This window comes from Fukomys damarensis, unplaced genomic scaffold (assembly GCF_012274545.1).
Source record: "Fukomys damarensis isolate Sample0158 unplaced genomic scaffold, DMR_v1.0_HiC HiC_scaffold_12, whole genome shotgun sequence".
Lineage (NCBI taxonomy): Eukaryota > Metazoa > Chordata > Mammalia > Rodentia > Bathyergidae > Fukomys > Fukomys damarensis.
Window position 1 is genome coordinate 28,919,589 of NW_022900924.1, and position 14,253 is coordinate 28,933,841.

General features: G+C 34.5%; 1 protein-coding gene across 2 annotated transcripts in view; it reads right to left on the bottom strand.

Annotated features, from left to right (window-relative positions):
- Serpini2 (serpin family I member 2) overlaps nt 1-14,253 on the bottom strand; it is a 64,204-nt gene that overhangs the window by 5,978 nt on the left and 43,973 nt on the right. For both annotated transcript variants that reach the window (XM_010606685.1, XM_019204942.1), the window contains exons 6-7: nt 4,909-5,006; nt 1,644-1,730 (exon numbers count right to left, since the gene is read on the bottom strand). In XM_010606685.1, coding sequence (XP_010604987.1) covers nt 1,644-1,730; nt 4,909-5,006 — 185 coding nt within the window. The remainder of the gene's footprint in view (nt 1-1,643; nt 1,731-4,908; nt 5,007-14,253) is intronic.

Consider the following 14,253-nt stretch of genomic DNA (forward strand, 5'->3'; position numbering starts at 1 on the left):
ATATATATATATACATGTGAATTATTGAGGTAACTCCAGAAATTTATTTTTACTCCTATGGCCATTTTCAGTGAATACTTGGACACTTTTGTTCTTGGGCAACCCCAATGCAGAATCTTCAAAGGCAAAATACTCAAGCAGACTATTTGGAGAGGTAAAACACCAAGATCACTACCAACTCATATTGTCATCCCTTAATGACTCTTACATCCTCCTAGAAAATCCTAGACTTATTATGGGAGGCAAAGGGAAATCACAGAAATAGCTCTAAACTGGAAGTAAGAGAACTTGATTTCAGTTCAAACTCTATCATTAATTGCACGAACTCTGGTGAGCACTTCACACTGATAGACCTTTTTTCTTCATGGGTATAATGAGACGATCAGACAATGATCTAAAAGGATTCTGGCAGTTCTGTGTAAAAGCCACTGAAAGGTTTGTTACATGAACCGATAACCTCATTCAAATGCATCCTCTCAATTTCTCCAATCATTGATGCATTGCACTCCCTACAATCTAATTTCCTTGAGCACAGCGAGGCAAAGTCCTCAGATGACAAAATGGTAGTGTGAATCCAGAATGTCCCAAAGATGTCAAAATTCCATTGGCACCAAGCAGCAATGCAAATTAATTTTTTTTAAAAACTTGCTATATGGAGAAGAATATTTATCAGTAATACTTTTCAAATTATACATATTCCAAAATATTGATTGAAATCCAAATAGTGTGAGCTATTATAGTGGACTTTCAGGGGATCATTAAAGCTCCTTTTTCATTTCTGATTTTAAGGAGTTTTCACATTTATTTCACAAGGATTAATTATATGCAGCATAGATACTATTCAAAGTGTCATTTGTGTGTGGAATTGTACTATAGAAGAGTAATTCTTAATCTGGAATGTACACACAAATGAACTCTAGTTTGGCAAACTCAGATTCTGTTTCAGTAGGTCTGAAGTTGGCCAAAGACTGCATTTTTAACAAGTTCCCATGTGTTGATATTGTTGCTGGCCCATGTACTTCATTTGTAGTGACAAGGACAAGCTGTGGGCCACAATGAGAACAGGTTCTCAACCCTGTGTGTACACAGGAATCACTTAGGGACACTTAATTAAATACTAGAACCTGAATCTTACCTACAGAGATGCTGATTCAATTATTTTAAAGTGCAGTCTGGGCACAGAAGTTTTTTTAAATTCCCAGGTAATTCCAATTTGCACCTAAATTTGAGATTAACTACCACGGAGATAATAACATGAATTAAATTAGAAAAATGAGGCTTAACTTGAAATGGAAAAATAAAATTATATATAACAACTGTGACTGAGCGTTTCTAAAAAATAATAATTTCATATACAAGTCCTAAGATTCTTTCCACATCTCCTGCCTGCTACTCGACAGCTGATTCAATTTGAAAATGAACAAATATCGGTGGAGAAAACCCAACTCCTAATCAAATCTCATCCCTTCCTTCTTGTATTATGCTATGACTGAAGATTTGTGTGGACATCTCATGTAAGCACTGTCTTTTCTATTCCTGTGTTATGTTATATGGAACAGAAAAGGGATATCACAATAGGCAAAACGGCCAGCACCTTTCACCACATCTCTCTCCCCAGTTTATGGGTATATCATTTGTCCTACCAGTTGATGCTGCAGCTTCACTGCCATCTTCATTTATCTCAAAGAAAACTTTTTGCATGACTTGAGAAACATACACTTCTGACGAATCTGATGAAAAGAGGAAAGAGTATTTGTTGGTTAAATCAAGAGCCATTATATATTATTAGGTGCCAAATTAATTACGTTTTAAAATAAACAAAGAACAGGAATCAGCAAATGAAATAATTCCTCTGTAGTCAATTTGCTAGAGTTTTATGTGGTTTATGTTTAATTCTCACATGTGACATAAATGTAGACACAGAGAGAAAGGTGAAAATATTCCCCACTACAAAAGGTAAAGCCTCAAATAAGGTATTCTAGTAAATAAAATATTTGAATGAACAGAGGGTTCTACTGCCATAGTCATGATCTACAGACAGAATGAAAGAGGCTTTACAGACTTGAATTAATCTCACCTTTTATGTTCAACCTCAGAGCCACCTTCTCTTTTAAAGTCTGTATTCAATTTTGATCTGAGTTCAAAACAAAATTTACTTCCTTTCAAGATCAGTTAGGCTATCAAAGTCTAAAAGGCTTTTGTGTCATATGTTCCAAAATCATTTGGGAGTTATGCTTTAAAACCTGTTAAATTTTTCAGTGTAAGATAGTGTCTTACAAACATTTTGCTCCGGTGTGGGTAGGAGCTGAGAGAGAGTGTGCCTCTTCTCCCTTCAGAGTTATCAATGTGTGTGTGAAGTGTTTCTGGGAGAGTAACAGCAAGCATAATTCTCTTGAGAAGGAAGAAGCGAAGCCGCGTCTCCAGAAACCATGTGAAGTTGTCTTTGGAGGAAGAGAAAGATCTGACAGTGTTCCTCACAGAGGCAACATATACATGCTTTAGAAATCTGCCTGGCACAGGCAGGATCTTACAACTAATACTTCTCAAATAAGTAAATCAATGGATATGAATATGTCTATGATTGAAATCTGTAAAACACAGAAAAGGGAGCAACCACCCTATTTAGCGCAGATTAACGAAAATGCAGAACGGACTCTCAAGGCAAGTAAATGCCTCCTTCTCCCAGAACTGCCAAAAAGACAGGATTCCCAAATAGAGTTCAGAGTAAATGGCCAAAGGGCTCACACGCAGAGGCAGAAAGCACGTAGGAGGAGCAGAGAACTTCACCCAGGTTAGCAATGGCACCAGCTCACATAGCGTCCAGGCAGTTACACACTTGGTCTCATGCGCTCCACACTTTCTCAGGAAAAAAACAAAGAATATGAACTCCATAAATCCACTGGTTTCTACACCTTGGTAACAATTATTTCCCTTGATTTTTATGAAAATTCCAAACATGTCTCTGTGAAATTAAGAAGACAAGAAAACTAGTTTTGCAAGAAAATGTGCGAGTAAATACTGTGATGCTCTTGATTTTTTTCACATGAATGGAGATCTACTATGTGTTAGACGAAGTAGGCAATTTACTTACATTATTTTATTCATTTCTCTGAAGTCACGAGGATGCGTTATCTTAGATTAGAAAGTTAAGCTTCAGAGGGGTTAAGTACTTTACTACAAGAAGTAATAGCAGAGTGAGATATCAAATATGGACTTCCCAGTTTCCAAAGTAACTTTGTAAAAATATTTTATTCAGATAGGGACAGCAGGGAATTCACTATGCTCCTAACCACCAACTATAGTATCAGCATTGGCTCTGTGTGTTCTATTATAGGTATTAAGACAAAACCAAAAAAGTTAAAAGAACCTGAACAAGCAACCTAGGAAGAAAAGGGCAGAAAACGGTGGACATTTATTCTTCTCTGCTCAGGATTATTCTCTTGCACAAATTCTTTTGTGAACTCTTTTAGAAGTATTTTCTTGAATTAGTCTGTAAAAGGAGATTTTATAGATGTCACACATTGGTGGGAATTTTCAGAGTGGTTATATGAAAGTCTTGATTATATTAAGCAAGTTTCCTAAGGCCAGAAAGAAGTTTAAGAGGGGAAAATAAAAGATTGCAAATAATTTGTTTTATTATATGTTGGTAAGATGGCTACTAGGACATATTTAGATAACATCCTGTTGCAATATTTAATGTGGACTATCTCATTCCTGGTGTTGATGAAATTTTCCAAGAAGTCAGACTATGTGTCACTATGAGAACGAGTACCTACATCATGTTTGAAGGTGATAATGAATATCTGTGACACCTGTGAACTCTGTCTACATCTTCCAACCAGATAATTCATTCATTCTCTCCACTGACCCACATATGGGTGATGAGAGGATAAATTAACAAATGTCACTCTGAAGTCCAGATATTTAAATGGGAAAACACAAAATATATCCACACTATTTCATATTAAAGTAAAAAACGGCCCTTTTATTACACAGAAGACCACTTTTTAAAAATGATAAGTAGGGATGTAGCTCAGTGTCTCTGCTCCCTGCCTCAGAAGCACAAGGTTCCAAGTTCAGTCTCTGGTACCAAAAATAAATGAATTAACTAACTAAATAAATAAAAATAATAAGTAAATTTATGATTCACTGGCACTTTTCTTCCATTTTCCCTTTAGTTGTTTATTTTTGAACTAATTAGTACTGCCCAAGCCAAAAGGATGAAAAACACTATCTGGCATTATTGTACAAGTGAGCATTTAACCAGGCACAATGCGAGTCAGCATGAAGGCTCCATCCCCCATCCACTGTTAGTGCAAAGGAATCTGTTGCTAAATCTGCCAGCTGCAGCAGTACAATTTCTTGATATTATGAGTACTATTCTATACTCTACTATTGCTGAATTAATATTTGCAATTCGTTTTGCAAATCCAAAGTTGGATTATAAAGTTGTCACTCTGATTATATAGAGAAGAAAATATAAACAGGGAACAAATATAATCCTATACATTTTTATATATATGGTTTTATTAAAATTATAACTAAAATGTTTGTCTACTCCTGGAAAAATAAAAGGAGTTAAGGAAAGAAGGGGAAAAATGGAAATGTGCTATGTACATGTACCAGTTCCCAACAATGAATTTAATCATTATGTACTGAAAATATATACTAATAAAAGTTAAAAAAATAAAATGCTTGTCTAACATTATGGAAGGACTTTTGACTTTCATCAAAGAAAACTAAAATACAAAATGTGATAGAGTGCTTGTTCATAAACAGCTCAGTATTCACCATACGTATGTTTGCTGGAACCAAGTAATCTTTCAGTTTTAAGATCAATCAGTTAATGTAGTGCTGTACTAAGAAAATAACCTAGCATGACAATATAGAAATTATTCATTATACTACCTGTTATTCCAGAAAGGTTGCAGCCACGACTAAATATCTCAGTTATGTTCAAAGAATGCAAAGCTTCCTTGAAGTCTAATTTTTGTTCTACAGTCAATCTGTTTTCAAAAAAAGGAAAAGAAAAGGTGAAGGGAAACAAATCCTTGAAACATAGTACACATTTGCTGGAAAAGAAAATGCTTTTCATAAAACGAATGACTTGGAAGGGATCATACTGTGAAATCTTTTGTTCTTTTTATCCCAACTACATTTTTCTCATATTTCACATCATTATTTTCCCCTAGCTCCACCAATCCGTTTGAGTTGCTAATAACCTGCTTCTAGGATAAATGGTTGATGGGAATAAGTAGAATATTCTATTTTTCAAGTAACAATTACCTACCAAAACAGCTCTAAATTTTTATTGCTTAGTTACTTCCTAAGACATGTAGAGTTTCCTTCCAGCAACTCTATGTACTCAAGATTTTCACACCATTAAAGATGGCACCTGGCAGACATTCATAACACTATGAGCAGGAAACAGAAGTCAGCCTTCCTCTGAGAAGACTGTTACCGAGGTACAGATAGTTGTTTATAATAAGTCATCCACCACATTCACTGGCACAGGTTATGTGAATTTCTCCAGTTTTGAAACACATCTATTATCTTCCCAACGGACCCTATAAAGAGATTAGATTCAAAAGGAACCAGGTATCTTTCAAATGAGCAAAACAATAAAAATATAGAAAAGGTGGGGGAGAGCTAGCCAGGGCTTCCAGTGCAGGGCCATACAAACTTAGGAATGCAGTATCTGGTGTAGCTCTGTAGTGCTCACCTGTGAAGAGGGACAGGACATCACCCAAATACTCTCAGGCACTGAGACAGTCCAAATCCACAGCATCACTGAATCTCACTGACTCATTTAATAAGAAAGCAGTACAAGGTAGGGCATTTTTTAATTTCCTGGTTGTTGAAAGCATCAATTTACATTTTTTAAACCAGATTGGAAAGTTTTTTAATTAAAAAAAATACAAAAACAACATTCCTAAATATGGGACTGCTTCTGACATCAGTGAAATTTCTGGCAACCGCTAAGGGGTTGGTGAATGCACAGAAGGCATTTGCCCCCGTGCTCTAGGTTTGGAAGCTGTTCAAAGACCCTTACTTATAAAAAAGGTAAACCAACATTTGAGGCTGTATGTTAGCTTGAATATTCCATCTAATTACATCACTGTTTTAGTTGGCAAATACAAAATAAGGTTCTTAATTATAATTCTTCAAAACAATGAACATGCTGTGGCAGAACTTACTGGTCCTAAATTATTTCCTGCTAGAATAATATTCATTTCTGAAAGATGCTAACTCATTCAGAACCTGGCTAAGCAGGAATGGGTACAAGAATATTAAAATCTACTGCAGATGGAAATAGCTTATTTGATGTGAACTATTTTTAACTTCTTTGTAAATTCTTACTAAGAAAGGTAAAATGCAAATATGATGGCTTTGATTTTTTTGTTGTTGTTTTCATTATCATACTCTTTAAGTGGAATGGAGTATGGCTCTTTAACAGGTGGAAAATATATGTCCAATACACCCAGAAATTGATAATTTTTACTAGAACAGTCCAACTATTTTAGGATATGACAAGAATATTGCAAGACTTATTACAACTTCTAATACTGCTTCATTATCACTGAAGAGACATTTAAATGATAGTGCTACTCATAATATAGTACAATGAGAGTTATAGCAATAGAAATACATCTAGCCATTTAATAGATGTATAATCTGGGGCCAATTTCTAATTATCTATAATTATTGGAACCATGAATAGCCAGGTATGAGACACTTAATATAGATTGTAGTTTTTAATCATCACAAAAATCTTAGGAAGTCAGCATTTTCAGTGCTATTAACCTATAACAGAATTTAGAAAGTTGATTTCTATCCTCAAGGTCAAGATAAAGCCTAGAGTTATAGTTTAAGCTTAGTTCTATTTTTTTATTCAGAGCTAATATGTTGATTGCCATTGTTCTCTAATCAAAAAAAATGAAAATATAATTCCAATGCACCATACACAATATACAATTTATATGTAACATATACATAAATATGCATGTGATAGATATCATATGTATATAAAATGTCCCTTTTCCAAAGTCTTTCTTAATTTCTTAATATTTATTTCATTCGTGTTCCATTTTCCCTTTTTCTTAATCTTCCTCTAAAATTGTCAAAAGAGCAGTAGTCAAAGGATGAGCAACCAAGATGATGGTTAGAGAAGTAGCAATTAAATAATGATGAAATGAAATTTTTACCGTACATGGACATTATCTGCTTCCTTAAAAAATACCAATTTATTCCTAGATTGTAAATAGGCTTCCCATAAGTAATAACTACAGAAAATACAAGAAAACAATCTCAATTTGTTTTACAAGGGAGCCTTTACTAGACTAACAAACACTACTGAGGATTAGTGTTATTCGTTCTCTCTCTTTTATACCCAAAGTTCTTGTTTAAAGAAAATGTCTTGGTCGAATTTCCCATTGGGTACCTACCCTATTATTTGACACCTCATCTGATATGTAATGGGATTGAGTCACTCCTGAATTGTTCAGAACTAGAAGCAACCAAACCAAATCCTAGGTTTACCCCTGAAAATAAAAATATAACAAAGTCCTTGACAGTGGTGGGTATATAGCAGCTCTTGGTCATTGCCAATGAACTATCACATAGTTGTGTGAAATACCTTATTCGCTCTTTTTGGAAGAGCAGAAAATACCTTCTGTCACATATGAAACATATATGGGCAATGTTTAATGTATGCTTGTTATTCCAGTTTGTATCACTGTCTAATAGGTTCAACATTTTGTACTAATTACTATAACTAGTCATGACATATCTATTCTTATCCACTCTCATTTTTCCATTTTTAAAGTCTCTTTCCTATAAATAATGCTTATTCACTGACTTAAAGATTGAAGGCTGACCAAGGCCTAAGTTCGGTTTCTAGTTCAGCGAAACTTTGACACTTCATGTCCTATGGTAGTTCTGTTTTGGAAAAGCTTTGGCACATCTGCTCCCCATCCCTTACCTTGCTGTGAGCTCCATCACTGACCATTTTGCTCTGATTTGTGTTCTCCCTTCTGTTTACCCTACATTATACCTCTTTACCGACTTCTAGCTGTCCTCTTGCAACTTTCTTACTGCTAGATATTAGCTGTGTGAACTCCAGTTACTTACCTGCCTACAATTCCTCTGTAACACGAATATAAAAATATGTCCTTATCAATTGTATAGGGGTTAAATGAGATATATAGGGACATCTAGTTATTAAAATTGAGTGAAAATAATATGCAAATAGTAAGTTAATACTGAACAGCACAATCATATGTTCATTATCTCATGGAATCTTCAGAACAACTTCACAAGGCATATATTATCATTATGCCACTTAACAACATAATAAAACTATTATACAAGTACTGTGATTAACCTAAAGTTACACAGTTAAAAGCAGGCCATGCTTTTGGCCTTCAATAGTGTATTCTATTTTCCATGATGTGGTTTCAGGAGTTGATAAATGATACTGGAAAAAGCCACCTGAGTCAATATTTTCAAAGAACGTTACCTACCAGAAAGCATATGCTCATTAATTAGGTATTTACTTTTAAATGGCACTGTAGTTTTAAACAACTACAAAGATCCATAAAATTCAGTTTAAAGATCAGCAAATTCAATATCATCTATAAGTCCTCTCCCAAAGAAAATACATTTTCAACCTTACATGAATAAATTAGTAAATAATTTCATGGGCTTCAAAGATATGGAGTTTCACCTCCGAATACTCCAGAAGTCCACAGAACCTAGCTAAGGTTCACTACAGACAAATAAGAAACCAAAGTTCTCTCATTTTTTCTAGGAAGTCAAGCTTAGAATATCAGAGCAGTCTGTGCTTTTGTGACCCAAATCAAATTAGTTGCAGGTTCCAGTAAGTGTTTTTCTACTTCCATCTGTTCCTTACTCTTCCGAGCAGAGTTGTTCCCTGGAAACACTCATTACTTAATGCCTCAATTTTTGCAGTGGTTCCCTAGCTGATCTTTGGGATTTCAGTTTCCTTCTTAAACATATTCTCAAAGTTATTACTACTCAGTTTAAAGTAGCAATCATTAATTAAATAGCAACTATTTTTTCAGGCTTATTCTTTGTGCTGGGATTTATAAACAGGAAACTTGCATAGTTTCTGAACTCAAGAGGTTTACATGCCAGTAGAAAGACAAACAAATAATGTTAATACAACTGTCCAGATGGAAATAAATACCAGACGGTAGAAGAAAGAGGCAATGTCAGTAGGATCTTGCCTAGAGAGCAAAGGATTTGTAAAACCCAAGCTTAATTTTTAAGTAACAACAATAAAATTTACCCAGAAAAATGGAGATGATGGAAAGGAGTAAGAATTGAGGATTTCAAGGAAGTTATGAGCATGAACAAAATCATTGTAATTACTAAATAGATCTTCCTAAAACACTGCAGTAATCATTCCGCTGCCTTACTTTGACATTTTCAATAAGTCACCATTGCATGTGAGGGTAATCCTCTTGTTCCTTTTAAAGCTTGGTTCTCAAATCTTTCTTCCATGGACCCCTGTTGACATTTAAAGGTTCTGTGATCCCTCCTTTCTCACAGCCTTTTCTAATGAACCTCCCAGTCCTCATTGTCAATACTATTCTTCTAGTACTCATAATACACAGATGCACAGCCTTAATAAATTTCTTGTGCAAATTTTGCACTACTGCATCTGAGTAGTAACCATCCTATCAACATTTGATATATCGCATCTGTTCTCACCTTTTGCCAACAGTAGGGGCTCAACTAATCTGTGATAAGAGTAAGTTTGTGATCCAATAGAAATGAGAATTAATCTGGACTCTCCCAGTATTTGAATATAATTGATTTAATGTTAAATGTTTTGGTTTTCTTATCTATGAAATACAAATAATTAAATCAGACTATACAGCCATTAGCATTTAGTATTAAAATATAAACATTAAATCCTTTATAAAGATGAAAGTACTATGTAGATGAATGGTATCTATTTATTTACCTGATTTATATGTATTAAATGATCACTTTTGGCCATACACATAAACATATTTTTGAAATTATCTTTAAACAGAGGAATCTGATATATTGCAAAGTCATGTTAGACTCTTGAACCTAAAACTACAAGTTGAACTCCTAAGATATTTATAGGATCTCCTCTAAAATCAGGAACAAGACAAGGATGTCCACTACCACCACTTCTGTTCAGCATAGTATTTGAAACATTTTCCAGAGCAATAAAGCAAGAGGGATACATAAAGAAAAGAAAAAAACTCAAATTATCATTATTTGCAGATGCCATGACATTAAACATAGAAGACGCAAAGAACTGCCCCCCAAAAAAACACTTTGAATAAATAACCAACTTCAGCATTATAGCAGGTTACAAAATCAACACACAAAAATCAATACCATTTCTATACATAAATAATGAACTCAATGAGAAATAAATACTGAAAAGAACACCATTTACAGCAGCTTCAGGAACAATTAAATACTTAGGAATTAACTTAACCATGGAAGTAATAGACCTCTACAAAGAAAACTGCAACATTTTGAAAAATAATTGAAGACATCAGAAAATAGAAAGATGTCTCATGCTTCTGGATAGGCAGAAACATTATTGTCAAAATGTCCATGCTCCCAAAACTGCTATACAGATTCACTGTAATCACAATCAAAATACCAACAGCGTTCTTCACAAAATTGAGAAAAAACAATTTTAAAATTCGTATGGAGGGCCAGGGATTTAGCTCAGTGGTTCTGCCACCTGCTTTGCAAGCAGAAGGACCCGAGTCTGATCCCTGGTAACAAACAAAATTCATATGGAACCAGAAGAGACCCAGAATAGCTAAAACAACCTTGAGCAGCAAGAGCAATATAATACCAGATTTTGAACAAAATTACAAAGCAACAGTGATAAAAACAGCTACACACTGGCACCAAAACAGACATGTGAACCAATGGGACAAAATAAAGGTTGGAGAACCATTACTAGACACATTCAACTTTTTGATCTTTGACACAGGAGCCAAAAGCATATCTTGGAGAAGAGATGCCTATTCAACAAATGGCCCTGGGAAAGCTGGTTATTTGTTTGCAGATTGAAACAGGACCCATATCTCTCACCATGCACTAAACTAAAGTCAAAATTAATCAAAGATCTAAAAATTGAAAGAGAAACACTTGGAAGAAAAACAGGTAAAACGCCTGAAGTAATAGGTGTAGGAAAGGATTTTTTAAACAGAAGTCCAATTGAACTAGAATAACAGAAAGAATCAACCAATAGGATATGGATAACATCATATTAAAAAGCTTCTGTTATTGGTTGATTTCGTGATAGCAGCCATTCTTTCTGGGGTGAGGTGGAAACAGCATTTTTTCCTTTGGATATCTCAAATGCAGTGATGTTGAACATTTTTTTCTTATGTTCATTTGCTATTTCTACTTCTTTGTCTGAGAAATGTCTGTTCATTTCAGATGCCCATTTTTGGACTGAGTCTTTAAATTTGGGAGGTGTGACTTTTTTAAGTTCTTTGTGTATTCTAGATGGTAGACCTTTGTCTGAGGAATAGCTGGTAAAAAATTTTTTCCACATTGTGGGTCATCTCTTACACTGTCATGGTTTCTCTTTGAGGCAATATTCTTAAGTGAAATAAATAGGACACATGTGTGCAAATATCGAATAGTTTTCCTGGTGTGAGAAACTGAAAGTGTAAATAAGCATCTAAGTGTATAATAGATAATGTAAAATAGGAATAAAAGGTCCAAAGGAGAAGGGGAATTGGGAGCAGTAGGGGGAAGAAAAGAAAGGAATAAAAGTGAGCAAAGGAAAAAATGGAAACAAAGTGTTTGTAAATAGGGAGGGGCAGAGGGGTTGAAGAGAGGGCAGGGGAAAGGGGAGAAAAATAAGAACCAAGATATATTATGTAAAGGCACAAATTCCCAATAATGAATGTCAGCATACTGCATACCTAAAATGTGGCAATAAAATCAGCGAAAAATAAAGGATCTGCACAGCAAATATATCAATTAGTAGAATGCAAAACAACCTACAGAATGAGAAAAAACTCTTACCAACTATTCCTTAGACAGAGTATTAATATCTAGAATATATAAAGAACTAAAAAAATGGACTACCTAAAATAAAAGAGACATTCAAGAAATGGGCAACTGAAAGGAACAGACACTTCTCAAAAGTAAAATGTCCAACAAACATGAAAAAACATTCAACATCTCTGGCCATTAAGGAAATAAAAATTAAAGAAACACTAGATTCCGTCCTACACCAGAAAGAAAGACAATTATCAGAAAGACAAAGAATAACAAATGCAGACATTGTTGGTGGGAATGTAAGCTAGTACAACCAGTAGGGAAATCAGAGTGGAGCTTACTCAAAGAACTAAAATTACAAATTCCATATGACCCAACTACTATTCCTCTTCCAGGTATCTTCCCCAAAGGGGTAAAGATATCATGCTACAGTGATACTCACACAAACAGACACACACACACACACACACACACACACCATTGTTTACAGCAGCACAATTCATAATAGCTAAATCCTGGAAGCATCAGGTATACACATCAACAAATAAATTGATAAAAATAATGTAGCACCTATACATAATTCAACCGTACTTGGCTATAAAGAAGAATAAAATTTGAGACATTTGCAGGAAAATGGATATATCTGGAAAATATAATGTTGAGTAAAAAATAAATCACACAAGTTTAAAAAATTATGGTATCTCTCATTTGAGTAAGCCAAAGTACAAACAAAGAGAATACTATCAGATGGATAGAAAGAAATAAGGGTTTCAATCTGTGGCAAATGGAAGGGATTCAAGAGACTGAGAGTAAAGGGAGAAGGGTGAGAAAAGGACAAGTAGAATTGAGATATGTCATGTATAGGAACCAAATAGCTTCAGTGAATATAAGCACTGTATGTCATAAACATGAGCTAAGAATAATAATGACAAGAATGAAAATGGGAAAAGAGGTTTAGAGGTGGAGGGAGGGAAGTGGGTAGGAAGGGAAAGGGGCTGAAAAAATCAGCTGCATTATATACGTGTTCCCACTCCCCATCATGAATGTAAAAACATCATGTACTGCAAACATATAGGAATAAAGGAAAATATTTAAAACATCTATAGGATCTCATATTACATTTAGCAAAGTGACATGATTATTTTAGCTAGTACTGAACTGCAGGACAATTTCTAAATTTAGATATCTAGTATGTCACACACAACACGTTAGTTAGAATTCTAGAATTTTTAGACTAAACATCTTGTTGGTCTTGATTCTAAAGTAGCTGTACAGCAAAAAAAGGAAAGACAAGTGTTTCTCAAACAATAATTTTAAACATCATTCACATCTTCTTATTATAGCTTGGATATAAGCCTCCTCATAATTATTATTTCTCTCTTTGCTCTTTTTAAAATTTTCCATGAAAGAGATATTTTGTTTTATTACAATATAGAGTTTAGAATGGCTGGTGTTGAATTGTGCCTTCACACACACACACACGCACACACACACACACACACACATACACATCCAAATTCATGTAGTGAAGCCCTAAACAACAGCACCTTATAATATGACATTATTTGGAACTAGGGTCATTATAACAATAACTAACTAGACAGAGGTTAGACTGAAGTAGTTTGGACCCTTGCTTCTATGTGACTAACATCCTATAAGATCTGACAATGCCGGAGGATGACAGATGGCTATGTGACAACAGGGGCAAAAGCTGAGGTGATGCACCTATGAGCAGAGGAACACAAAGGATGCTAGCTACTATCAAAAACTAGAAAGAAGGAAGCACTCTCCCTATACCCTCAGAGACAGGGTGGTGTATGGACATCTTGATTTGGGCTTTTCAACCAGAAATGTGAGAAAATGAGTTCCTGCTGTTTTAAGTTACTTAGACTACTTTGTTATTTTGTTATGGCATCTTTAGTAAACTAAGACAAGTGCTTGAACTCTTCCAACATTCCCAAAGTATTCCTTATCAGTGTGGTCATTATTATATCCATAGGACTATAAAAAATCATAGCACTGAGTCATAAAACATAAATTTTTCAGTCCACACAAAAGTATTTATTGAGTTATATAATTTTCTCTTTTCTTTCTTGGGCATGAATTTTAAATGGGAATTGTTTTGTTCTAAAAAGAAATTGTTCACTTTGGGAAGAAATGTATATCAGAACTTTCAACACATGATTTTAGTGCTCAGAAAACTTAATTCAA